Genomic DNA, 26,161 nt, shown 5'->3' on the forward strand with positions numbered 1-26,161 from the left:
AATAACTTCTTTTACAATTCTGAACACGTATTAAATTATTTATTTAAAAATGGGTATTATTTTATTTATTTAAAATTTCATTTCACAAAGATTATAGAAGTGGGCATTTTAATTTTCCTGATATAGGTATTATTTTAATATTTCCAAGAGGGAAAAAACCTGTTGTTTTTTAAAGCACGCGTATATGAACGATTCCTTCTCTACGTCAACTTTGAGATAAAGTGCGCGTTCCGTAAATAAACAATATGTGTTATCCAGAATTAGAATTTCAAACAGAAAGAGGGGCTTTGATAAGAGTAAGAAACAAAACGTAAAATATTTGTTGAGGAAAAATCAAAATAGCTAATCATTCATCATTATCAGTAGGAATTTTATCAGGTAAACGTCAGGAGTAAATTTAAACTTAATAGATTCATTATTTATTTATCAATAGGTAGGTACAAAAAAAATCGAACTAGAACGACCGAAGGGTACTTCATTAAAGAACTCAAAACATAATTAATTTTAAAAAAGAAATAATAATAATAAAACAATCACTTCAACAAACGATAATATAGGGCTTACACACCACAATCCACAAAAAATGTCCGAAAAATCGCGAAATGGAATCCAACATAGGTATATCAAGTACGGATCAATGTGCCAGAAGAACTAACGTAGGAACCGCGAGGTAAGTACCGCGATGTTCCATCATAATGATAATACTGATTACTATAATAATGAATAAAATGATAATGATACTATTGATGACCACAATGATGATTGGAATAATCATCATAATATTTATACCTATACATATACAATGATGATAATGATAATATTGATTCCTATGATCATTTCGTTAATACTTCTGATAATGTGGATGTTTATGATAATCTGATCATAATGTTCACTAAATTATTGATAAATGGTACTCCAAGTGATGATAATAATGGTGAACGAATGGTAATAATTATACCGATTCTACTAGTGATCGTACAACACAAGTTAACATTGAAAAACATCGAGAGAAGGACCAAAAACACTTTAATCAATATGTGTACCAACAATGGGTTTAGGAACAATCGTGCTCTCAAAATTAGGCACAGTTTACCAATATGTACATTATGTATATATCCGAACAACTGGTAGTCAGTCGTATCCACAATATAGTACTGAGGGGAATTGACCTAGAAATCCGAAACTCAAACAGAGTAAGTAGGGGAAGTAGCTAACAATAGTTACTAAACGATTCCTTCTCTACGTCAACTTTGAGATAAAGTGCGCGTTCCGTAAATAAACAATATGTGTTATCCAGAATTAGAATTTCAAACAGAAAGAGGGGCTTTGATAAGAGTAAGAAACAAAACGTAAAATATTTGTTGAGGAAAAATCAAAATAGCTAATCATTCATCATTATCAGTAGGAATTTTATCAGGTAAACGTCAGGAGTAAATTTAAACTTAATAGATTCATTATTTATTTATCAATAGGTAGGTACAAAAAAAATCGAACTAGAACGACCGAAGGGTACTTCATTAAAGAACTCAAAACATAATTAATTTTAAAAAAGAAATAATAATAATAAAACAATCACTTCAACAAACGATAATATAGGGCTTACACACCACAATCCACAAAAAATGTCCGAAAAATCGCGAAATGGAATCCAACATAGGTATATCAAGTACGGATCAATGTGCCAGAAGAACTAACGTAGGAACCGCGAGGTAAGTACCGCGATGTTCCATCATAATGATAATACTGATTACTATAATAATGAATAAAATGATAATGATACTATTGATGACCACAATGATGATTGGAACACCTAATCATGATAATATTTATACCTATACAACTATACATATACAATGATGATAATGATAATATTGATTACTATGATCATTTCGTTAATACTTCTGATAATGTGGATGTTTATGATAATCTGATCATAACGTTTACTATATTATTGATAAATGGTACTCCAAGTGATGATAATAATGGTGAACGAATGATAATAATTATACCGATTCTACTACTGATCGTACAACACAAGTTAACATTGAAAAACATCGAGAGAAGGACCAAAAACACTTTAATCAATATGTACCAACAATGGGTTTAGGAACAATCGTGCTCTCAAAATTAGGCACAGTTTACCAATATGTACATTATGTATATCCGAACAACTGGTAGTCAGTCATATCCACAATATAGTACTGAGGGGAATTGACCTAGAAATCCGAAACTCAAACAGAGTAAGTAGGGGAAGTAGCTAACAATAGTTACTATATCTCTACCTATAGTGAAGCCTAACTCATACATATTCCAGAAGTCAGGTAATTCAATTTTATTGAGGAAGTCCCCTCTATCTAAATAGGGCCCAAATATCTTTGGTCCCTAAGAACCCTTCAAAAGTCTAGTGAGACCAAAAACAGAAAATGTCCCCATTGAACACTTTTGGTAAATTTCATCAAAATCGGACAGACCGTTCGAGAGTTATTGCAAAATATAGGTACAAAATTACAGACAAGCTAAAAACGTTCCAACCTAATGCGGAAGAAGCAAAACATAAAGATGGCAAGGAAATGGCAAAACATTAGATCTGGTTCAGTAACAACAATATGATTTATGTACGATAAAGTATACTGCCAGGCTACATTGAATTCGCACCGGTATACCCAAATCTAGGCCCCCTCTAGTCAGAAGATTCCCCTAGTCCTAATTCATTCCGATCTATGTTTAGTTGTTCATTTAGTTACTATTTTAGTATTTTATATTTTTATTACATTACCGTTTATTTCCGAAATGGTAGCTTTGCTGGTGTCCATTCATTTTATTATACGTCCTACTCACTATAGCTTAACCTCTGTGACAACAGGAGAAAATTCTCCAATGAATTTATATTTATTTACATACCTACATACTAGCTACCTATATGCGCGTCAAAGTTCTATTTTCTTCTAGTTTACTGAACGTCACTGAACCGTAGATCTCATTGTAGAAAGAGGCCCTTAAAAGTGGTTTCTGAAGGCCAATGAATAGTGGAAAATTAGAGCCAGAATGGCTGAAAGTTGGAGCCATAATGGCTCAAAGGGGACGATGTGAATCAAATGAGGTAGCTAAAGTAGCTATCAGCGGACACAACATGATTGGCAATCTTCTCGGCGCAATATGATTTATGTACGATAAAGTATACTGCCCAGGCTACATTGAATTCGCACCGGTATACCCAAATCTAGGCCCCCTCTAGTCAGAAGATTCCCCTAGTCCTAATTCATTCCGATCTATGTTTAGTTGTTCATTTAGTTACTATTTTAGTATTTTTATTACATTACCGTTTATTTCCGAAATGGTAGCTTTGCTGGTGTCCATTCATTTTATTATACATACGTCCTACTCACTATGGCTTAACCTCTGTGACGACAGGAAAAATTTCTCCAATGAATTTATTTTTATTTGCATACATACTAGCTACCTATATGCGCGCCAAAGTTCTATTTTCTTCTAGTTTACTGAACGTCACTGAACCGTAGATCTCATTGTAGAAAGAGGCCCTTAAAAGTGGTTTCTGAAGGCCAATGAATAGTGGAAAATTAGAGCCAGAATGGCTGAAAGTTGGAGCCATAATGGCTCAAAGGGGACGATGTGAATCAAATGAGGTAGCTAAAGTAGCTATCAGCGGACACAACATGATTGGCAATCTTCTCGGCACTAGCCACTGGCATCCTAAAGCCACAACTGAATGAATGAATCGCATTTCATTTGAACAAATACACCAGAAGAGTAAAATGTACCTTACCACTTACGGATGCCAATTCGAACACAGTGATTGAAAATCTACGGTAGTTTCGTGGTTGATGCGGTTGCATCGTAATGCAGAGGTCATGGGTTCGAGGTTAGGTGGGATTTGAGCGTAGTTATTCAATGACGAAAAATCTGCCTGATATGTACTGTACCTGCCTGCGTTATATCACATACAATTAGGTAGGTAGGCATGTGAAAAAACATAATAGGGTGCAATAGTCCTACATATGTAGTAGGTAAATACTGTCAACGAACACTGGAATTTTGTAAGTGAAAACCCTCATTTCAATGTAATACTTGGTACCTTTTTTGGGTTAGAAACAGGAGGGAAATTAAGTCAGTCCTTCGGAGAATCAACCACTTCTAACTATCTATTGGGTAAATCAATCGACTTTTCATGTTCATCTGAGAGCTATAAAAAATATAGAATTATAGATACATATAAGGTACTTGTATATTAATTTATGATAAAGTATTTTGATTATACATAAGTATATCACTTAAATCTACAATACCAGTTTGATCAATTCTGGTCCGAAAGTGATAAACTCATTGGAATCAAGAAAAGCTAGAAATGCCAAGGTTAAGACAAGTTTTTCCTCTCTCAAAGGCAGGAGATTGAGAAACAATTTCACAAATTCCTTATGAGCTTTAAAAAGAGGAAAAGCATTCATTGCATTGAACATAATCAAAACAACTCAACTTTAGTGTTTAAACTAACAACATTCAATTCCGTGTTGGTCTTGTCAGACATTCATAAAATTCTATGGCACACCAAAATCAGCAAAAAAGTAGAAATGCCAAGGTTAAGACAAGTTTTTCCTCTCTCGAAGGCAGGAGATGGAAAAACAATTTCACAAATTCCTTATGAGCTTTAAAAAAAGGAAAAGCATTCATTGCATTGAACATAATCAAAACAACTCAAGTTTAGTGTTTAAACTAACAACATTCAATTCCGTGTTGGTCTTGTCAGACATTCATAAAATTCTATGGCACACCAAAATCAGCAAAAAAGCATGGGTCCATGATTTTCAAGTCTATGCGATTGCTCAGAACTCTCAGAAGTCATTCATGATGACATTACAGACCCCGAGTTCAAATATCCAAGTGTTTTTCTTCTGTTAGCTTAGCAATAGGATGGTGACTTACCTTGGTAACAGGATCTATCTCGGCACCGTTCTTGACAAGTATGGTGGCACAGCAAAAAAGCTACAATGTAAACCTTAATGAAGCTGTAAGAAGAAATAGGTACCCAACACCGATTACAGAGAGAACCTTGAAAATTCCCCAGTCAATGCTATTTTGTTATTTTACTTAGATAATATCTGCGTTTGGTATTGCAGGTACATTACTACAGTTAGGCAAATAGTGTTATACAGGGAACAATTGAAACTGAGAACGAAAAAACTAGAATGTCGAAAGCCCAACCGAATGACTGTGTTCCGGGACTTTAATACATATATCACGCAACTCGACTCATTAATAAAGCACCGTTTGTCCATGCTAGAGGGGAAAAAGAAATCATTAGATTTTGGCGATATGAGAGCGATAGGTCAAAATGCAAAAACAGAAATACCAAGATGTCGGATTAAATTATAAACTCTAGTCGTTAAATTGTAGTTTCGATTAATATTTTGAGTTTCGATCACCGAAATGTAACCCAGCTTTTGAGCGATGTTGAGGGCCGTTAGTTTCGGTGACTATCTTTAGAGTTTCGATCACTGAAATGTAGCCCAGCTTTTGAGCAATGTTGAGGGCCGTTTGTCCATGCTAGAGGGAGGGTAAAGGGGAAGGAATTTAGATGTATGTAGTGATACCTATCTTATGCCCGCCACTCACCTTCACACCGTCTGATGGACTTAGGTCTGTCTGATCGTCTTCAAGCGTATGGCAGAGAAAGCTTGAGACCTGTCAGACGCTCTGAGGAACCTACATCCCAAGCTTTTAACGCCATGTACACCTCAAGACGGTCTGACAGACCTACTGTGACCCTGCAGTCTGAACGTGAGTGGCGGGCATTATGCCAGATCAACAACTTAAACCGAGTTTAACTTTGTTGTATGTCGTCCAGTGTGACCCGGCACTCTGGGCGCACACAATGTAAACTGTTCCAGAATAGAAGTAGGTACAACAAACTTTAAACTCACTTTGTGGAACCGGATCTTAGACAGTCTAAAATAAAACTACTTACATTTGTCGTGGCATTAGGTTGGGCCCCAGCCCCCAGCAAGAGATCAATAATAAGAACACGGCCCTGTTGTGAGGCCTGATGTAGGGGTGTGTAGCCTAGATTGGTGGTCGCGTTTACATTGGCGCCATTCTCCACCAGGTAACGCACCATGTTCAGCTGGCCGAAATGTGACGCGATGTGAAGCGGTGTGAACCCGGCCTAGGGAATGGAAGAGGTGTAAGTTGTAGTTATAAAGTGTCTATCCTAACAAAGCAGAGTACATCCTGCTGAGAAAAGATCTTTATGCTGGTCAAATTTTGGATTAACCTTAACAACCCTGGATCTGAAGCTGATGTAGTGTCAAATCAGTTTTGAACATATCAAACAGAACATGTCTGCAGTTCTGGATCTGATTATAATTGTTTACATGACTGAATTTTCAACAATATTCTACTCTCGATAAATCTCAACCCTGGATTTACAGAGTTGATGACAATGCATGGGTCCACGATTTTCAAGTCTATGCGATTGCTCAGAACTCTCAGAAGTTATTCATGATGACATTACAGACCCCGAGTTCAAATATCCAAGTATTTTTCTTCTGTTAGCTTAGCAATAGGATGGTGACTTACCTTGGTAACAGGATCTATCTCGGCACCGTTCTTGACAAGTATGGTGGCAACTAGAATGTCGAAAGCCCAACCGAATGACTGTGTTCCGGAACTTTAATACATATATCACGCAACTCGACTCATTAATAAAGCATTCCAACACTCTAAATCAGGGAAAATATCCCAATAATATCACCCTAAGGCTAAAAACAGAGTGGAGAAACGATAGAGAGAATTGATGACTTAAAACCACATAGAACTGAAAGCAAAAAGCTCTATGTAGTCCAGGCTTGTCCAACCCGCGGCCCGCGAGCTCATTTTTGCGGCCCGCGAAGGCCCGCCTAAAAAAATTGAACGAAAATGGGAAATAACTCAACGACAGAGAGAAGCGATGACTTAAAACCGCATAGAACTGAAAGCAAAAAGCTCTATGTTCTCTGCTCTCCTAAATTAGCCTTTGTCTCCTAAAATTTCCTAAATTTCAACGTGGCACCCAACTTGTGGCACCCAACTTGTGGCACCTTACCAGACTTAATTTTGTTCCCAGTGAAGGAATCGAAGTCACGACCGTCTGCCTAATAAGCAACCCTGTACATTGTTAATAACCATGTAGTACCAACCAATTTTACCTGTAGTATGAACAAATATAGTCACAGCACAAACATGGTTATGGTGGCAACATTCACCTTATCTTCCTGGGCACATAGATGTAGAGGAGTCAAACCGTTCTGAAATACAACACAAAAAGTATCTGTGAAAGTACATGTCTTCACTAGCCAATATCTATTTTGACGCCATTTTACGGTCCTGTATATTTTCTAATCAAATATATACAATTACAAAAAATTCAACAGAGTAAAGAGTCATTTTTTGACGGCTATTTCAGTAGTAAAATTTTGATTTCTAGAGTATTTATTTTTTTGGCACAAACTATTTCAGGCATATGAACTTTTATCTTTTGCTTTCTTCCATAGCTGGAAATCCTAAATATTGGTTCATTATAACTTTTCGAATTTTCATTTTTTAATAATTTCATACCTTGTTTCCAGAAGCTTTATCTTACCTTAGCCTGATGACTGACTGTAGCTCCATGCTCTATCAATAGGGAAGACATATCTGTATGTCCCTCCTGTGCACTGAGGTGTAAGGGTGTGAACCCGGCTTTTGATTCTGCATTGGGTTTTGCATTGTATTCCAGAAGAGTCGTTGCGATGTCCATCTGAATAAGGGTAGAATGGGCCAGAATTAGTTTTTAATTAAATAATCATTCGCGTTTGATTTACATTTATATTTTCTTTTGTTTCATTTTAGAATTTTAATTTTGCGAAGCATATTTCAAAAATATCGTTCCCCAAAAATATGTCCTTCAAAAATATCGTTCCCTAGTTACTAATACAGGTTCATGATGGTAATGACCCCACTTGGACTCGAACCACAAACCTCCAGATGTGTAGTCCAATGCGTCTACTACACTACTGAGGTTGGCTACTTTTGTTTTATTTATTTTTTCTTAATGGGAAGACATACAAGGACAAGCTTTCAGAGACAGCTTTCCATTTCTAAAGATTAAACCAGCTGACCACTTCTGACGAAGCTGAGTACAACCTCAAAATATACCCAGTAGCAAGTGATTCCCAGACTAAATAGTAGTTTGGTTACTAACAAGATCAACGTAGGATAATTTGGTTACCTGGATTTTCTTACCAGCAATAGCAATAAGTAGGGCAATTTGGTTCTTGGAAGGATCAATATAGGATAAATTGGTTACCTGGTTTTTCTTGGCAGCTATATGCAGAGGAGTATATCCATTCTTGGCCACAGCGTGCGGGGAGGCACCTCGGTCCAATAGAAGTAGTGCTACATTTTGATGATCATAATGACTAGCCACATGTAGAGGGGTAACACCGTTCTGTTATAAGAAAGAAATCAATCAAATAAAAAAGTTTTATTGATAAATATTAGGTACTTAAAGAAGAAGGTATAGGTACCTACATTGGTTTGAACCCTTTTTCAGATAGGAACAATGTGTTCAAGAATAAGGCTTGGACTTGAGAAAAACTCCTATATAACATAATATGTAATTAGCACCATATAGTGAATTCAAAGGAAGGATAAACGCTTCTCACAAATATTTTCCCAATAATTCACTGCACTAAATTGTATGCCTTGACTTGGCCTCGAACCATCAACTTCTAGATCCCAAGTCCATTCTGCTAGAACACTGTTGAGGTTGGTTCTTTAGTCAACTGAGCTCTATTTTTATTCTAAACCCATTGAGGTCAATGAAGTATGTGAAGGGTTACCACAAACTGAGGTTTCATTCCCTACCTTTCCTTGAGAATCCACGGGGGCATCTTTCTGCAGCAACATTTGCGCTATCTTCATTCTACCATACTTGGCAGCCAGGTGCAGGGGTGTGAAGCCTTTCTTTGTAGTAGCAGTAATAGACGCGCCGCTCTCTGTTAGTATGCTGGCAACCTGAAGAATAAGGCAAACAGATAATCATTATGTCATAGTCATAGATAGTTATAGTTAGCTTGGAAGGTGACACGCCTGTCTTATAAGCGCTAGGTGGCGGGTTCGAACCCTGCCCGTTCTAAGAACTGCTGGCTTTTTCCTATGCTGTTCTCCTTATCTTTTCAATTTATCCTGCATTTTCATTTTTTTACCTTTCCTTGAGAATCTACGGGGGCATCTTTCTGCAGCAACATTTGCGCTATCTTCATTCTACCATACTTGGCAGCCAGGTGCAGGGGTGTGAAGCCTTTCTTTGTCGTAGCAGTAATAGACGCGCCACTCTCTGTTAGTATGCTGGCAACCTGAGGGATAAACCAAAAATATAATTAGTAAAGCTGAGAAGTGTAGTGTAATCATCAAACCATCACTAGGTCGCAGGTTCAATTCTCGGCCCCGGCAGACTTTGTCCGAAACAGATAGAATAAAATATAACCTGTTTATACTGCCAAAATGAGATAGAAAAGTCCTTTTATTCTATTCCCGCAGTCTAAACAAGGTCTTATGTATTTGGTACAAAAAAGGTATGAATTTTATAAAATAATAAAAAGCTTGCTTAATAATAATTAATAATAATAAATCCTCCTTTATCCTGTCAGAATGAAACTGAAAAGTCCTTTTACATTGAAAGTTATAACTTCGACTTCACATCATTCGGTCACATAATAAAAGGGACTTACCTCATCCTGTCCTTCCTTAGCACTAATATGCAGTGCTGTATATCCGTCCTTAGCAGGGGGACTTACCTCATCTTGTCCCTCCTTGGCACTAATATGCAGTGCTGTATATCCGTCCTTAGTTGGGGCATCCACCGAGGCTCCATGCTGCAATAGTAGACTCGCTATATCTCCATTACCCAGACGCGACAGGGGACTTACCTCATCCTGTCCTTCCTTAGCACTAATATGCAGTGCTGTATATCCGTCCTTAGTAGGGGGACTTACCTCATCCTGTCCCTCCTTGGCACTAATATGCAGTGCTGTATATCCGTCCTTAGTTGGGGCATCCACCGAGGCTCCATGCTGCAATAGTAGACTCGCTATATCTCCATTACCCAAACGCGACGCTACGTGCAGAGGGGTCTGGTCTTCCCGGGCCCGCGCATCGACACTGGCTCCGTTGCGCAAGAGAATGCGCACGATGTCGGTTTGATTCGCGCGCGCAGCCAGATGCAGCGGAGTTTCACCGCGAACCTGTGAAGAGAATTATAGTTATTGTCTTTATCAATGGAAATTTAGAGGTTTTCCCTAGATAAAGAAATGGCAAAGGTTGAGTGCGAAGGGCATCTGCTCGTAAAATTTGTAGCCAAAACCAAATGTCAGCCCAAAACAATCACCCTAGTTAGGGCTGATTGAGAGGCTGACGAAAAACGCCGAAGACGCGACGCTACGTGCAGAGGGGTCTGGTCTTCCCGGGCACGCGCATCGACACTGGCTCCGTTGCGCAAGAGAATGCGCACGATGTCGGTTTGATTCGCGCGCGCAGCCAGATGCAGCGGAGTTTCACCGCGAACCTGTGAAGAGAATTATAGTTATTGTCTTTATCAATGGAAATTTAGAGGTTTTCCCTAGATAAAGAAATGGCAAAGGTTGAGTGCGAAGGGCATCTGCTCGTAAAATTTGTAGCCAAAACCAAATGTCAGCCCAAAGCAATCACCAAGGCGAAAATTAATAATAAAGAGTCAATGCAATGAAAAAATATCTTCTAGGATTATCTATTATATCTAATATCTTACCGTGGCTGTATCAGGGGCGGCTCCAGCTTGCAGTAGGAAGATAGCTATGTTCATACAACCCATGAAACTAGCAACGTGAAGTGGCGTTAGACCCGACTGAAAACAAAATAATATATAAATAATTATTAGTTAATACTAATAGACTCTTGAGTGAAAGGTAACCACTAGGCGAGGTTAACGCCTTAGGCGTTCTCTACCACCTAACCCTTAGAGCTCCATTATTATATGGTCCAATTCTCAAATAAATGAAGATAAAATTTCATGCCTCGGCTGGGATCGAACCCACGCCCTCGTGTTTACCAGGCGAGCGTCTTGACCACTACACCACCAAGGCAGGCTAGTTTTCCCATAAGTCTATTTATCTCTTTATTACATCTCCCCACTTTCTGCACCCCTGATGTTTTCTTCTTGTCTCCGTTTGTGTTTCCTCTCTCTTCCCCTACTTACCTCTGTCGTAGCAGCAATACTGGCTCCATACTTCAGCAGAAGTTCGACCACCTTATATCGGTTCTTCTTACACGCTATATGCAGCGGGGTAAACCCGTTCAGCGCCCGGGCATTTGGGTCTGCCTTCCTATCCAGCAGGGTTTTAGCCACCCACACATGATTACAATGTGAGGACTTACCTCTGTGGTAGCAGCAATACTGGCTCCATACTTCAGCAGACTATTACCCCGATTCGGAGTTTCACCTACTTTGTAGACATTTTCAATTTTTGTAGACATGAATGTAGGATAACGGAGGAAAAAGTAAACCTAAATCATTCAAACCTTTGACTTCAATTCGTTCGGTTATAAAAGTAGATGTGTACTTAGGTATAAAAGAAGCATATTACCTCTGTCGTAGCAGCAATACTGGCTCCATACTTCAGCAACAGCTCGACCACCTTATATGTTTCACCTACTTTGTAGACATTTTCAATTTTTGTAGACATGAATGTAGGATAACGGAGGAAAAAGTAAACCTAAATCATTCAAACCTTTGACTTCAATTCGTTCGGTTATAAAAGTAGATGTGTACTTAGGTATAAAAGAAGCATATTACCTCTGTCGTAGCAGCAATACTGGCTCCATACTTCAGCAGACTATTACCCCGATTCGGAGTTTCACCTACTTTGTGGACATTTTCAATTTTAGTAGATATGAATGGAGAATAATGGAGGAAAAAGTAAACCTAAATCATTCAAACATTTAACTCCAATTCGTTCAGTTATAAAAGTAGGTGTGTATAAAAGAAGCATATTACCTCTGTCGTAGCAGCAATACTGGCTCCATACTTCAGCAGACTATTACCCCGATTCGGAGTTTCACCTACTTTGTGGACATTTTCAATTTTAGTAGATATGAATGGAGAATAATGGAGGAAAAAGTAAACCTAAATCATTCAAACATTTAACTCCAATTCGTTCAGTTATAAAAGTAGGTGTGTATAAAAGAAGCATATTACCTCTGTCGTAGCAGCAATACTGGCTCCATACTTCAGCAACAGCTCGACCACCTTATATCGGTTCTTCTTACTGTAGAAGATATTTTTTCAAGACTGCATGGTGCTAAACACTTTTCTGTGTTAGCTCGACCACCTTATATCGGTTCTTCTTACACGCTATATGCAGCGGGGTGAACCCGTTCAGCGCGCGGGCGTTAGGGTCTGCCTTCCTATCCAGCAGGGTCTTGGCCACCCGGACGTGACCACAATGTGAAGCAACGTGGAGCGCGGTTAGATAATCGACGGTAATCTCGTCTACTCCGGCACCGTGGTAGATGAGGACTCGGGTAGCAGCCTCGTGATCCCCCTGCGAGGCCATGTGTAGGGGAGCGAGGCCGTTCTGGACATAATCAATACATAGTGAAGTAAATAATAAGACTTGAGAGAAAAGGGATGGAGGCATTGTATGGGAGGCTATGGAGGGGTAGGATAAAGGAGGGTAACGCCGACCGCATATAAGATTGGGAAAAGGTGCAATAAAAGAATAAGAAGATAGTGAAGTAAATAATAAATACATGGTAAAATATATAACGATTGTTTGAAAAAAAGTTTTTTCTTTTATTAATATTTATTAGTGTGCCAACATTGAATAATAATGTTATATACACGAAAAAAAAAGTGTTTCGCGCCGTTTTTATTTCGTAGCAATGAAATCACTCCTACATTAGACGCATGTAGTCTGTAGCATGCCCCATCCCGTAGTATGTCCCTCATCAAATGGCCAATAAGAGACACAATACTTCCCAATTAGGTGCTAGATCGACACGAGAACACCAGACAGTAACTCGTAGAAATGTTTGGAATCGAAAAACGAGTACGACTTTTTGTCGATGGTGGGATTCGAGCCCGGGACCTTCTGCATGGCAAGCACGCTACCACTGGGCTAGAGGTCCACCCTATTACATATTAATGGCCAGGACATTTTTTTACAGCCTGACATAACGTAGTCATTTACCTTGGTTTTCGAATACAATGCTGCTCCCTTCTCAATGAGAATATCGATGACATTGTCGTGACCGCTCCTGGCCGCGCAATGTAGAGGAGTGAGTCCGTCCCTGGTCTTAGCCTCAATATTGGCACCCTTAGATATTAGGAGTTCTACCATAGCTACCTTGCCCCACTTGCAGGCCACGTGTAGAGGGGTGATGTTATGCTGAAAGAAAGTGATATGAAAGTAGAAAGGAAATTAAGAACAAACATTGATGTAGGATCGGCAGTTTTCTTCTAGGGATACCTATAAAACCGCCCAAAGAAGGGTAAATCAGTCATTTGATTTGCCCAAAATTTTCCAGCAATGAGTAAAACAAGCTAAAGCTCTCGAAAGTTTGAGAGCCACGGATGTACACAGTGGTTCAAACCTAAGGCTAGATCTACCTAAGTGGCCAATACCAGAGGTTCCGCACTTTCAGGAACTTATACTATAACTATCAACTATTAGGTAGGTATGGATACTTGGATACTGATGGATTCTGACGTGACTTTGTGAAGATTCATCTTGAAAAGAAGAACACAAGTAACTTTTACTCTTCACAGTTAGGGGGAAGGGTTTATTGTTCAATTAGACAGACATGTTTCTCCATTGCTGGCATCATCAGTGTAAAATTATTTGTCTCTCTTAAAAAAGAACTTCTTTTTTAAGGAACTTCTTTTTTAGGAGAAACACATACTACGGTATCACAAATGTTGGTACATTTTAATTCGGATACAAATATCTGATCTTTAGGCACACCGCGCCGTAAGGACCCTTTGATTTACTGAACCTCGTAAATAGTTGATAACTTACTTTCTATTACCCTTACGTATATTCTTTCAGGGTTTAAGTACTTAAGGAATATATGTAACGTACCTACTATAACTTATTAAATAGATAATTACTTACTTTATTAGTTTGTCATTATGACTTACTTGGGAACCGAAGATTCTCAGTCTATACTAACTTACTTAATAGATAAATCCACTGTCCAAATAGGGTCTGTATTAATAATCAAGTGCACATTATTGATGATATTGCTGATAACAGTAAGTTGATAGCATTTCATATAAGTAAGCTTACTCAAGTCCCTAGTAAGTACTGAGCTACTGAGGAGATACTTACTTACTCGTAGTTTGTTTAAATAATTAATCAAGTTCTAAAATAAGACATAAATTATTTCGACACCTTAATTAGCTTACAAGGCACACACAATTTGTGCCTTATAAGAAGAAATAAATCAATGAAATATCTATTTACACTATCTTGATAGGTAGGTAACCAGTAACCATCTATGGCTAAATACCTAGCTACTTAAGTAAGTACATAGTTATACCTAGAACTGGTACTAGATCATTTATAACTGCCATTTTTTAAATTCAATTGTCTTTTATAGATAATTCTACCTACTATCTACATATGTTGTTAGATGCACCGTTTTAAACTACTACCTATACCATTGACAAAGTAGGTAAACTCCATGTTTTTCCAGTTTTTATCTTAACAAAGTTAACACTCAATGTTCTGGGGATCAACCACCCAACGCTGTGGACCTCTATAATTCTGATTCTAGTTATAATTACAGAGTACACTCAGCAGTAAATACAGAGCTCTGACCATCTCAATAACATGGGAATACCACTCAAATTACTACTGAGCTCTTGCGTTGCTCAAAGTATCCGACGACATTCAGGCCGCCATGGACAAAACAATGGCGACCATCCTGATCCTGTTCGACTTCAGTAAGGCTTTCGACCTAGTCTCCCACAGAATACTACTGCAAAAACTAAGGACATTCGGCCTGTCTGGCCGCAGTCAGTGTGTTCTTGGGTCAAACACCGACAGATCAGGATGGAAACCAGTCCTATCGGGTGTTCCTCAGGGCTCTTCCTTATTTTTATCTTCCGACTCTACTTTCTTTTAGCTAGCTATTTAAATATTGAGAATTTTAAGATAATAGCATATTTAGAATTCTCTTTGCAATGACGCGTTATTCAGTTTTTTATGGTCTGGCAATGATGACGTTTAAATGCCTTTGAAGACGGACCGATTCTGATGACATGTTGTAAACCAAGGTTATAGTCCCGGACAGACATTAAGGCTGAAAAGTCTCATTACCAAGTGTGATTGAGGCTGAAAAGTCAACAGTACGAGATTGAGGCTCAAAAGTTTCATTAAAAAACGTTACTTCTACAGGTATACAAGGTGGAATCACGTTGAAAGTTCAGGCGCAAAAAGGCTCCTTAAAGTCCTAAATTTTCAAATTTTTCGAAGACTAATGCAGGAATCCCTGACAGTCGCTAGGAGCTAGCTACATAGTTACATCTCTATATGAGTCTCCAAAATTTCAAGTAAAATTCTTTAACACCGTCCCTCTTCTTCTCTAAAGCTGGTAACAAATCCGCATTGTCCAGGCTAATTTTCAAATTTTTGGAGGCACTCTTAAAAGTACATTTAGTGATACCTGTACGACTATATAATTGTGTTAATTCCCACTGATGGTATTGGACTTCCATACTGACAACTCTGATGTCAAAATTCAATCAACCTGACCACGTCAGGAAGCCCTTTTAAAATAGGTTTGTTTGCAAATGTGGGTGGCAATGGTAGTTATGTTGCCATATTGTTATTACCTACTTGTCATTATTTCGTCCATCACATCAATATTGGAACAACATGGCCTAGCTTAGAGACACTAGAGAAGTACATGAGTCACATATGTAAACAATTCTGCGTCCAAATAAAAAATGTACGCATTGAATATTTACTGGGTACGAAAAGAGAGCTAGGACTATTGGACCATTCCAACAAGACGCAATATTGGCACACCTTAATCTACGCACAGAAAAATAGCACTATGCATCTATGCAAGTTAGTACTTTATTACCTGTATGTATCTGATGTGTCTGCCTGTACGCTATATCTCTCGTGTCATTTACAGTATATGTTTCTTTAATATTGTCATACAAACTTTTGTACAATGTATTGCAGTGACATATGATATAAGCGTATGTGTTGTTCTACTGAGACTGTATAAAAGTTTGTAACATATCTTGTCTTCTTTCTTTCTTCTCCTGTTGCTCTGGCCTAAGATCTCCGGAGAACAGCCTTTTCCACTCCCCTCTATCCTGTGCGATCTCTGTCCAGTCTTGATTTCTGTTGGGGTTACTTTTTTCACTGTGGTGGTAAACGAAGTGTCTATAGAAATAGAAGCAGTGATGTTGGTGTGCATGGAGGACACCTTTTCAGCTTCACATGATTAATACAGGGAAAATAGGACTATAGAATACATACTGTGAAAATAGAGAAAGACTTCATTTAGAAACATCCTGTAGGTATATGGCCCTACTATTATGGATAATAGTGGACATGTCCTGCTCCAGTGAGCTATATTGTGATAAAGATAATTACACAGGACATTAAAAAATTTGTTGCTCATCATGGACACTGTTATAGTTTTAACGATAACATTTTAGAATTATTGTTGTGTATGACAAACACAGGAAGTCCCAGAGTTAATCTCGCTGTGAAATCCATTTAGAACTCCTATAGTATTCAACTGTGTTTAGTACAAACTTTTTACCTTACATAAATTTTCATACAACTCCTATGTAATCTAATTTACCTACAAAAAATTCAATTTCGTTAACCATGAACACTTGGCACAAATGTTGTTCCTCAAAAAATAATAATAAATATACGATGCTAAATGTTATGACTTCACTTGGACTCGAACTGCCAATATCCGGATCCGAAGTCCGCCGCGCTAACAACTACTGTAGTACCTAATATCTGCAGAGGGTTATGTTATCCAAAGGATTACAAACAGTAATATCGTCTACATAAATGGCTTGCTGGTGGTTATACACAGGGCTAGGTAAGGCTAGGCTCAAAAAATAGAAGGAAAATTGGTTATCAATTTTGGAAAATCGATTTCTTTCTTCTATTTCTCAAGTATACCTACCTCGGTTGCAAGCGTCTGGTTGCCGCCCTTGCTGAGCAAATACCGCCCCACACCATCGTGAACTTGCACGAATTCCCTAGCTACCTTGTTTCACCTTCCGACTACGACTGAGGAACTTCGGGAGAGGACCTAAAAGATTGTTGTTCGTACAAAGGCTGATCTACTTTGTACTCTACAGCCTGAAACTGTGGAAGAAAAGTCTGAACATTTATTCCTTCAAGAATACCTACCTCGGTTGCAAGCGTCTGGTTGCCGCCCTTGCTGAGCAAATACCGCACCACGCCATCGTGATTCTCTTGTGCCGCCATATACAGAGGAGTGAACCCATTGAGTGACTGTACGTTGATTGTGGCACCATTGTCCACCAGGATCTTTGCTACCTCCTCTTGACCCGCTGGAAATGAGAGAGAAGATAATTTTAGACAATTATTATTTTATTACACTCGGGCTTTTAATAACAGAAATAATATACACCACCATAAAAAAGAAACGGGGGAAGAATTAACAATTTTCACCTCATTATTTGCAAATGATATTCATAAAAAATCGTAATGCTGAACCAGTCAAAAGTGACTACCAATTCCCATATCATTAATCGCTAAGTAATAATATATAGATAAAATTGGCAATGTTAAAATAACACCTCGCGCAGATAAGGAATACATGGTTTTGAATTAATTTATTAGGCCTGACTCCAAAAAAAATTAAGGTTAAAGGTGAACTGATAATAAATTAATAAATCATGAGCATGTTTGTCGGTGTTTGCCAAACAAATCAGCGCTAAAAAGCCCGGAAAAATTCAATTTTACGTAATACTAATACAGTAACCCAAGGAATCTTTCCGAAATTTCATGGAGCCACTGATGCCATAATGGTGCCACAAGTTTGGTTTACTGGTAACGTCTGCAGAAGGTCTGGATTTGCAGCATAAACCAAAAGTCTCACCTAAAATTTACCAAACTCAAACCAAAGAATCGCCACAACCAACTTCGCCAGTGAGGAACGACACGAACCAAAAAGAAAAGAAATAACAAGTTGATGACAAGATTTATTACCGACTTCAAACAAAAAAACTGCAAAACCATGTTGACATATCCTTCTTCCGGAGTGATTGTAAACTTCTTGTCATCGATATACAAATAAAGAAAGTTTGATGACAAGATTTATTACCGACTTCAAACAAAAAAACTGCAAAACCTTGTTGACATATCCTTCTTCCGGAGTGATTGTAAACTTCTTGTCATCGATATACAAATAAAGAAAGTTGTCCCCGTTGTTTTCAAGTACAATGTATCAAACAACTTTCGTTTGGTTTGATTTCCTGTGTTCTCAGACAGAAATAACATCGTCTTCAGACAGTAATAAAAATAATAACTTTGTTCTTGAGATAGCGTGAATGGAGGAGTAACTCGATCTATTTGAATGAAGAAGCAACAGCTTGTAGTTTCTAGCAACGTTATTCAAGTGTGACAATTTCAAACACAGAAGATACTCGCTGGTATTTCACGGTTCTGCTCAGGCTTTCCGAAGCAAAGTTCACGGCGGTTTCGCTGCAGCTTTGCAATCGAGAGTACACGGTTCATTTGTACCGTTGCAACGTTACAACGCATTGTGGTTGTTACCAGGAATAGTTGTGACCAAGAGGAAATTCCGATAGTTTGCTAAAACTCAAAGGCTCTTGGCAAAGAAGTATAGATATACTTCCCAATTCTATTATCTTTACTTGTTCAATTTTGAATTCCAAAATTCTCGACTATTCTTCTCGCAAGTCGCAAGTAATCTGAAGTGATATGGATATAAATAGAAGAATAGAATACGTCTACTCGATTAAAGTAGCTACTCAATTGAGTGGCTGAGTGCACCCCGAACTCTTTTCAAGTCAACTCAAATCAAATCAAATCAAACTCCAAACACAGAGCCGAAAAAGCTTTGACCCCGCCGGGAATCGAACCCGGGACCTCCGGCGTACAAGCCTTGAATAGAAGAAATGTTGCGGTTTGCGGTGAGCCACAAGGATACGTTTTATCTGCAATAGTTCCTGTGGTTACAGTTTACAGGTACAAATGTTTCTTAAACATCTCCTTCCGTACCCACAACTTTGGTATTTCCTGATGGAAGAGAGTAATTACTACGCATTGGTACTGAATTACTCAACGAATTACCTTCAATATTGTCGGAAGGACCTAGCAGAAAAGGCTGAAAATATTGATCAATATATAATTTCCGAGATATCTTAGGTACCTAGTGATTCTCGCAAAACGACCAATACCTAGTCCTCTGCCAACGCTAAACGTAAGGGAACTTGGTCTGGCTCAATGCCATACACTCAAATTACATCGAAGTCATTTGAACCCAGCATAAAATCCCCCAAAGTTTTCAGTTTAAGAAGTTTTTCCAGGACCTACGACACACAAAGAATTATGGAAACCTCAAGTTCCATAAACCAAAGAGTATTATAGCCTAGCAGAAAAACGAAACCAAAAAGAAGGATTTCTCAGTTCTCACTTCTTTCATGGTTCACGCACTAGTGAGCATACCAGAGTACAAACTTGAGCTTCTGAGAGTTCTGAGTACAACTGAACAAGGCAGCGAAGTAGCATCCGTGATCGCGGAAGAAGCAATGTCTATGACCAGAGAATCTTTGAAGAAGAGATGAGTGTTGAAAATTTCAAATATTATCGATCCAAAGGACATGGAAATAGTGGACAACCAGCACGAAGCCGGAAAGCTGGAGCTAGTGTTCCTTTCAGAAAATAAAGAAAAGGATGCCACTGTGGTTTAATCTTTAATGCAGCATTTTTTACTTTTTCTCAGAGGTCTCCTATAAAACCCTCAAGTCTGGTAGGAATAATCTGGTAGTGATACGTAAAGTTAAGATCATAGACAAGCAATCAAGTCAGTTACTTGGAATGTGACAGGAGCATGACCAAAAAGGTCAAACCTTTGGAATTTTTCGCGAATGTCGCTATTCCTTAAAGACCGCTTCGGTCTTTAGGAAAACCCTGAACAAGATTATCTTCTGTTGGATGCATTTCTAGTTGAAGAGTGATTTGTATTGCAAGATACGGTTTATTCAATTGAGCTGTTGAGATTCTTTTGTTTTGGAATCCACAGTTGGGCGGATTCTGGTTTTGGGCTCATTTCTAAAGAATATCTTCGCACAATGGACTTTCTGAATCATCTCTGATTAAGAGACAATGAGAGAAAGAACAAGTAGCATTTCAATCCTCTTTTCTTCAAGAAGTTTGCTAGAGGGAACTGTAACTGCTGAGGTCTAAAATAGAGTCACATGAAATTGTAAACCTTTGGGTAAATTGTAAGATCTTGGGTAAACTCTCAACATTACTTATTTCAACTTCTTTGTGTGTTCTTTTTTTTTTTTTTTTTTTTTTTTTTTTACTTTAAAGGGGAACTGTAATGCTGAGTAGTTACCTATTGAAAAGGGACTCAAATCTCAAACCAACCCAAGTCACCATCCTAAACTACACCACTAACGATTACACCAGGATATAAGCCCGGAGTAGTTAAAAAGAAAAAAAAATCTGCCAGCCTAAGTCATCTTGGAGGTTAGTGAGTCTCTCTTGTAAGTGCTGAAGATGTAATCAGAGACCGGAAGTATGGTAAAAACCGTGTATCAATTAACCTACTAGTGCTTTATTGATAAGAAATTCTTGAGGATAAAATGGTTGCTGTATGGAGGCTGTCAGTATCCTTAAAGGCTCAATGACGCTGAAGCTTTTCTACTTTCCTTATCCTCCTATATGTATAGGAAGGAAAGTAATGTAATCGGGTCAAATTTTCGATGGTCAGGTTTTAGTGCCAAAACACGTTTTGAGGTCCGTGTGTGTGTCTTTTCAAAGGATATCCTATCTTATCAGAGGAAAAGATCATAGATTTCGAAAAAAAATCAACAAGAATGACCCATGCCATGGTTAGAGAGCCGCACAAGACCGTTTCGCGAGCCACGTTATGGCCATCCCTGCTGTATAATAAGTAAGCAGGTATAGCATAAACACACAGTGTAAAATATAGTAAATACTCTGTGATGATAATTATTCTGCGATAAAAAACCGTGTATCAATTAACCTAATAGTGCTTTATTGATAAGAAATTCTCGAGGATAAAATGGTTGCTGTATGGAGGCTGTCAGTGTCCTTAAAGGCTCAATGACGCTGAAGCTTTTTACTTTCCTTATCCTATAGGAAGGAAAGTAATGTAATCGGGTCAAATTTTCGATGGTCAGGTTTTAGTGCCAAAACACGTTTTGAGGTCCGTGTGTGTGTCTGTCTGTAAACAAAATATCTCGAGAACGGAAAGAGCTAGAGACTTGAAATTCGGTATGCAGTTGTCAAATGTGACAAGGATGCGACACGAAACTTTTGATTAAGGTCGGTGCAACGCTTGGCGGTATTTTGCCGCTTTTTGGCGTAATTTATTATTATCTCGGGAACGGTATGAGCTAGAGACTTGAAATTTGGTATGTAGTCCACAAAAGTGACAAGGATGTAACTCCAAAATTTTGGTTACCAAAGGTGCTGCGGTAGGCGGTATTTTGGCCGATTTTTGGCGGTTTTCGACCACTTTTGGCGGTTTTCAGCTATACTGACTAAACGGTTAGGGATATTGTAAAAGTAACAATAGAAAAACACCCAATGAAACATAATTTAATAGGATAAGGAAAGTCGAAAGTCGATCGAAGCAGACTTTTAAACTATCTCGATCGACGAAGCGACGCGACGGTCAACATGAGTCAACATGCAGCATGCTTCAAAGATTTTGCATTGGATTGATATGTTCTTGGGACATGCATGCAAGCCTGCTGCATTCCTACTTGTTGGCTTAAAGCAGCGTGCGCACTTTTACGCTACGTTCCGTTTCCTCTCCTGCTAGGTTGTTTTAATAAAAGCATGTTTCCGACTCAGTGCACGCTACAAGCATGCTTCTCTGCAACACGCCTCAAATTGCCTCAGTGTATTTGCGTCCTTAATAAAGGTAGGTACTTACCTTATCGTACAAGGTACAAGATTTGTATAATTACCTTGCATCCTTTACAAATTAATGTATTTATACATATTAATTTAAGAACTTTTTATGATACAGACATAAACACACCATACAATCCTGACTGTTAGGTATGTACATAGGTACCTACATACATGTACATAGCATATTTTTTGCATCATTATGGGCCTTCACAACCTGTATTTACATATAAAATTATAATATTTAGTAACTTGTGGTCGTAACATTGAAACACTTTCAATATTCAATATTTTTTGAAAGTGAAACTGGAGAAATTGAGCTTTGAAAATGAAAAGTTTAGGCCTGATTCACACCAGATCGCGCTCCAGGCACAGTACAGTCAAAATACTTTATGACTGGGGGGGGGGGCTTCAATCAGAGTTTAGACTCTTTACCAGCCTAATTCTGTTCAAAGGATCGTCTTCCTTCCATAAAATCAACATAGATGCGCACATAAACATACATATATCAATCTAACCTACCTTGTTATTCGGACTTTGTAATCCTAAGCCTAATAAGTATTTGTCAAGGCGTGGTAGCTCTTGGGAGTTGAAGACAGTAAACACCATACTAATAGACTTTACTATTTACTAGTTATACATATAGTTACCAGTTATACATTGTTACCAACTAGACTGGTTCGGAATTCAGATTGATTCCAATAGACAGCTTCACTGACTCGGGAGGGAAACCTATTGAAAAGTTAATTAAAAAGTAAAAATAGACATAGTCACTTCATTACATCTAAACTATACCTTCTGAGAGGTTGGATTTTCAATCGTTTGATTGAGCAGTATCGAATCGCCCCGATAAACAAACTAGTAAGGAGTGGAATAAGGCCTTTTCCAACAGAATGGCTTGGCTGAGAGTCCGGTCCGGTTATCAGTTGCCATTCATCGGGCAGCAAGCATGTGCATTAGGGGCGCTAGAAGGAAGTGGGGGAATGGGCAAAGTTTGATTTGAAGACGGGCCAATTAGTTGGTAATAAAATAAAGGAAGGACGGGCTAAAAAAGGACCTATTTTTGGACATTGATGAACAAAAAGAACACTGTTGCAGTGAAGCAGGGTTGCCAAATTGTGCACTGTAAGAAGATATTAAATATACCAGTTATGTTCATTCTATTTTAGGGTATCGGATATCCTCGATTGTGATTAGATCTTATACCTTTGTGATTTGGCATAATAGGACTTTTTAGTCTTATAGCTGACTTAAAAAGATCTTTTCGCCTGTTACCTTAACCCTAATTTAGTTCAACATGAGAAAGTTTTGAGCATTTTCAATATCCATATTAATACTCTTATACCTACCTCTTTTCTGGGTTAACTTTATGATCAGCGCAGCGGCAGGGGCGCAGAATTTCTATAAAATCGGCGGAATTGAAATTTCCTCTCCAGTGTAAAATGGACAATTTTGACCGATTGAAGTCAGTCGCAATATTGATATGTTACTTATTGGTTTCCCCTGAGGCAATTGGCGTTAAAATTACGGGGCCGTGTTTTATGTGGGAAAATGATGGAGAAGATTGATGCAAGGTGGCGTAGTAACTATTTAAACTTGTGTTCTGTTCCGATATATCAACGTCATGCTATAAAGAGTGTTTAAAGTCAACTTTGTGGCGAAGCTGGCGGATAAGTCATTAAAAGTGTATTAAGTGTTCATTTTATGTTGTTCTGCAGACAGACATGATTTTCATTGTGGATAAGTCATTAAGCTATGGATAATTCATTTATGCCTGAACTTACCACAGAGAGTTTTCAGTTAATCCAGAGTTTAAGGAATACTGGCCTGTGTAAAGCAAATGGGTGACGTCAAAGAAAACCCTTGACACTGTGTTAACTCTCAGTGGAAAGATCGACCAAAGAGAATTTTTCCAGCACCTGCATTCCATACTGTATTTTCATTTGAGCTTATCTTCTTCTTCTTCTTCTTCTTTGCCTTTTCCCATGTTCAGATGGGGTCGGCGTTTGTCGTCGGCCTCTCAATCAGCTTTAGAGTGGTTGCCTTTTCCCATGTTCAGATGGGGTCGGCGTTTGTCGTCGGCCTCTCAATCAGCTTTAGAGTGGTCGCTTTGAGGCCAATTGGTTTTGGCTAAACAAAATTTTCCGAGCGGGATGCCTTTCGCACTCAACCTTCGCTATTGATATAGCGTGAAGAAATTTGGGCTAGTCTTCTCTCTGTTTATAGTCCCCTAGCTAGACGCTGATCTACTCTCTGTTTATAGTCCCTCAGCCAGACTGCTTCATTTGAGCTTATAATCACACTAAATTCTAATGTCCTTTCCCTACGACCCCTACGTCTTTCTCTTCCACCTAACTTGTCAGCAAAACCCACGTCCAAGAGTCTTCCTATAGTAACCCCTAACGTCAAATCCCAACACAGATAGGGCAAGAGATTATCTTGAAATATGTTTTTATAATTTGCTATTTTTTCCAACTTTTGGACCCCGCTGTGCAAAATCCTGCGAGTAAATGTTAATATTTTAACCCTTTGAGGCGTTATGGACATCAAGGTCCCACATGAGCGGTATTAGACCAATGGGGTTTATGTAAGGGTCAGGAAAGCTTGTCTTTTTATTTCCAATACATAAATTACATACCCATTTACCCAATGATCTCTTAAATGTAAATGTAAATGCAATTTCTTTGTGTTATTATGTCACAACTTTGGTGCTCACTGCAGCATTGTAGGATTTTTCCCAATGAGTATCTCAATAATCCTAACAACCAATGTTTACCTACCATGCTGGCACCGGTCGCTATGCGCATTTACATGTCATAGCTACTCATTTTAACCTCTTGGCTATCTTGAGTCTTTTTCTTTTGATGCACTGGCCTCTTGACCTGTGCGGCCAGCCTAGTTAGTTTGGTTGGTAGCGCGTCTGCCTTGCAAGCGCTATGCCGCGGGTACAATTCCCGCCCCGGGGTGGATTTTATCCCAACCAGGTAAGGTTCGTTCTCGGAACGGCTGGCTTTCTACTATCCTGTTCTCTCTTTAATTTCGGGACGATAAGAAATTAGCAGATAGAGTTCCCTCTATCAAACCTTTTAAAAAATATTTCTACTGTAAACCCCGGGGGTTATTGGTTTGTATTGCACGTATTGCTAAAACTCAATTCAAGCTTTGTATTGTTAAAACTTACTTCAAGCTTTGTATTGCTCAAACTTACTTCAAGCTTTGTATTGTTAAAACTTACTTCAAGCTTTGTATTGCTCAAACTTACTTCAAGCTTTGTATTACTAAAACTCACTTCAAGCTTTGTATTGCTAAAACTTACTTCAAGCTTTGTATTGCTAAAACTTACTTCAAGCTTTGTATTGCTAAAACTTACTTCAAGCTTTGTATTGCTAAAACTCACTTCAAGCTTTGTATTGCTAAAACTTGCTTCAAACTTTGTATTGCTCAAACTAACTTCAAGCTTTGTATTGCTCAAACTTACTTCAAGCTTTGTATTGCTAAAACTTACCTCGAGTAGCAGAGCAGCAGCTTTACAGTCGTCTTTCTTGGCAGCTATGTGCAGGGCGGGTAGTTTGACTTTGCCCTTGGTATCATTTTCCAGTAATACTGCTACCACCCTGTCGTGACCTTGTTGCATTGCTACGGCTAGGGGTGTGAACCCATCCTGAAACCGGAGAAAGAAATCAGGGTTAAAATTTGTAAACGGTAGATTCGATTTCTCCCTCCGTGAACTTTATCACATAAACAACCTTGAAATCTTCTCATTCAAAAGATTCTCACTTATCGCTTCACATTCTACTCTGCACGGCCTACTTAGTTTGGAGGGCAGAGGTAGCGCCTTATAAGAGCCAGGTGGCCAGTTTGATTCCCTCCTGGGGCGAACTTTATCATAACTCATAACACAGATAAGTCTCGAAACGTCAGGCTTTCTCATATCCTTTCTC

General features: G+C 38.5%; 1 protein-coding gene across 1 annotated transcript; it reads right to left on the minus strand.

The window, feature by feature from the left end:
- Positions 1-5,415: 5,415 nt before the first annotated feature.
- On the minus strand, positions 5,416-25,878 carry LOC103508174 (ankyrin-3-like). The gene is made up of 15 exons (XM_008472706.3): positions 25,726-25,878; positions 19,401-19,434; positions 17,469-17,632; positions 13,260-13,457; positions 12,399-12,644; positions 12,266-12,316; positions 10,820-10,915; positions 10,029-10,277; positions 9,240-9,389; positions 8,339-8,479; positions 7,634-7,789; positions 7,250-7,298; positions 6,592-6,641; positions 5,981-6,178; positions 5,416-5,559 (listed from the first exon to the last, which is right to left on the minus strand). Exons 1-15 carry the CDS (start codon positions 25,852-25,854, stop codon positions 5,416-5,418), a joined length of 2,055 nt encoding a protein of 684 aa, XP_008470928.1. The 5' UTR covers positions 25,855-25,878.
- Between the last annotated feature and the right edge of the window lie 283 nt (positions 25,879-26,161).

Source organism: Diaphorina citri, unplaced genomic scaffold, assembly GCF_000475195.1.
Source record: "Diaphorina citri unplaced genomic scaffold, Diaci psyllid genome assembly version 1.1 scaffold375, whole genome shotgun sequence".
In the NCBI taxonomy this organism is placed as follows: domain Eukaryota; kingdom Metazoa; phylum Arthropoda; class Insecta; order Hemiptera; family Psyllidae; genus Diaphorina; species Diaphorina citri.

Excerpts from the sequence above, each read along its gene's own strand:
- LOC103508174 (XM_008472706.3), bottom strand. The coding sequence starts at position 25,854 with ATGCAACAAGGTCACGACAGGGTGGTAGCAGTATTACTGGAAAATGAT. Across the intron at positions 6,642-7,249 it reads CCAGGAAGATAAGGTGAATG|TTGCCACCATACTTGTCAAG; the intron begins TTGCCACCATAA and ends TCGACATTCTAG. Across the intron at positions 6,179-6,591 it reads AGATAGATCCTGTTACCAAG|GCCGGGTTCACACCGCTTCA; the intron begins GTAAGTCACCAT and ends TCCATTCCCTAG.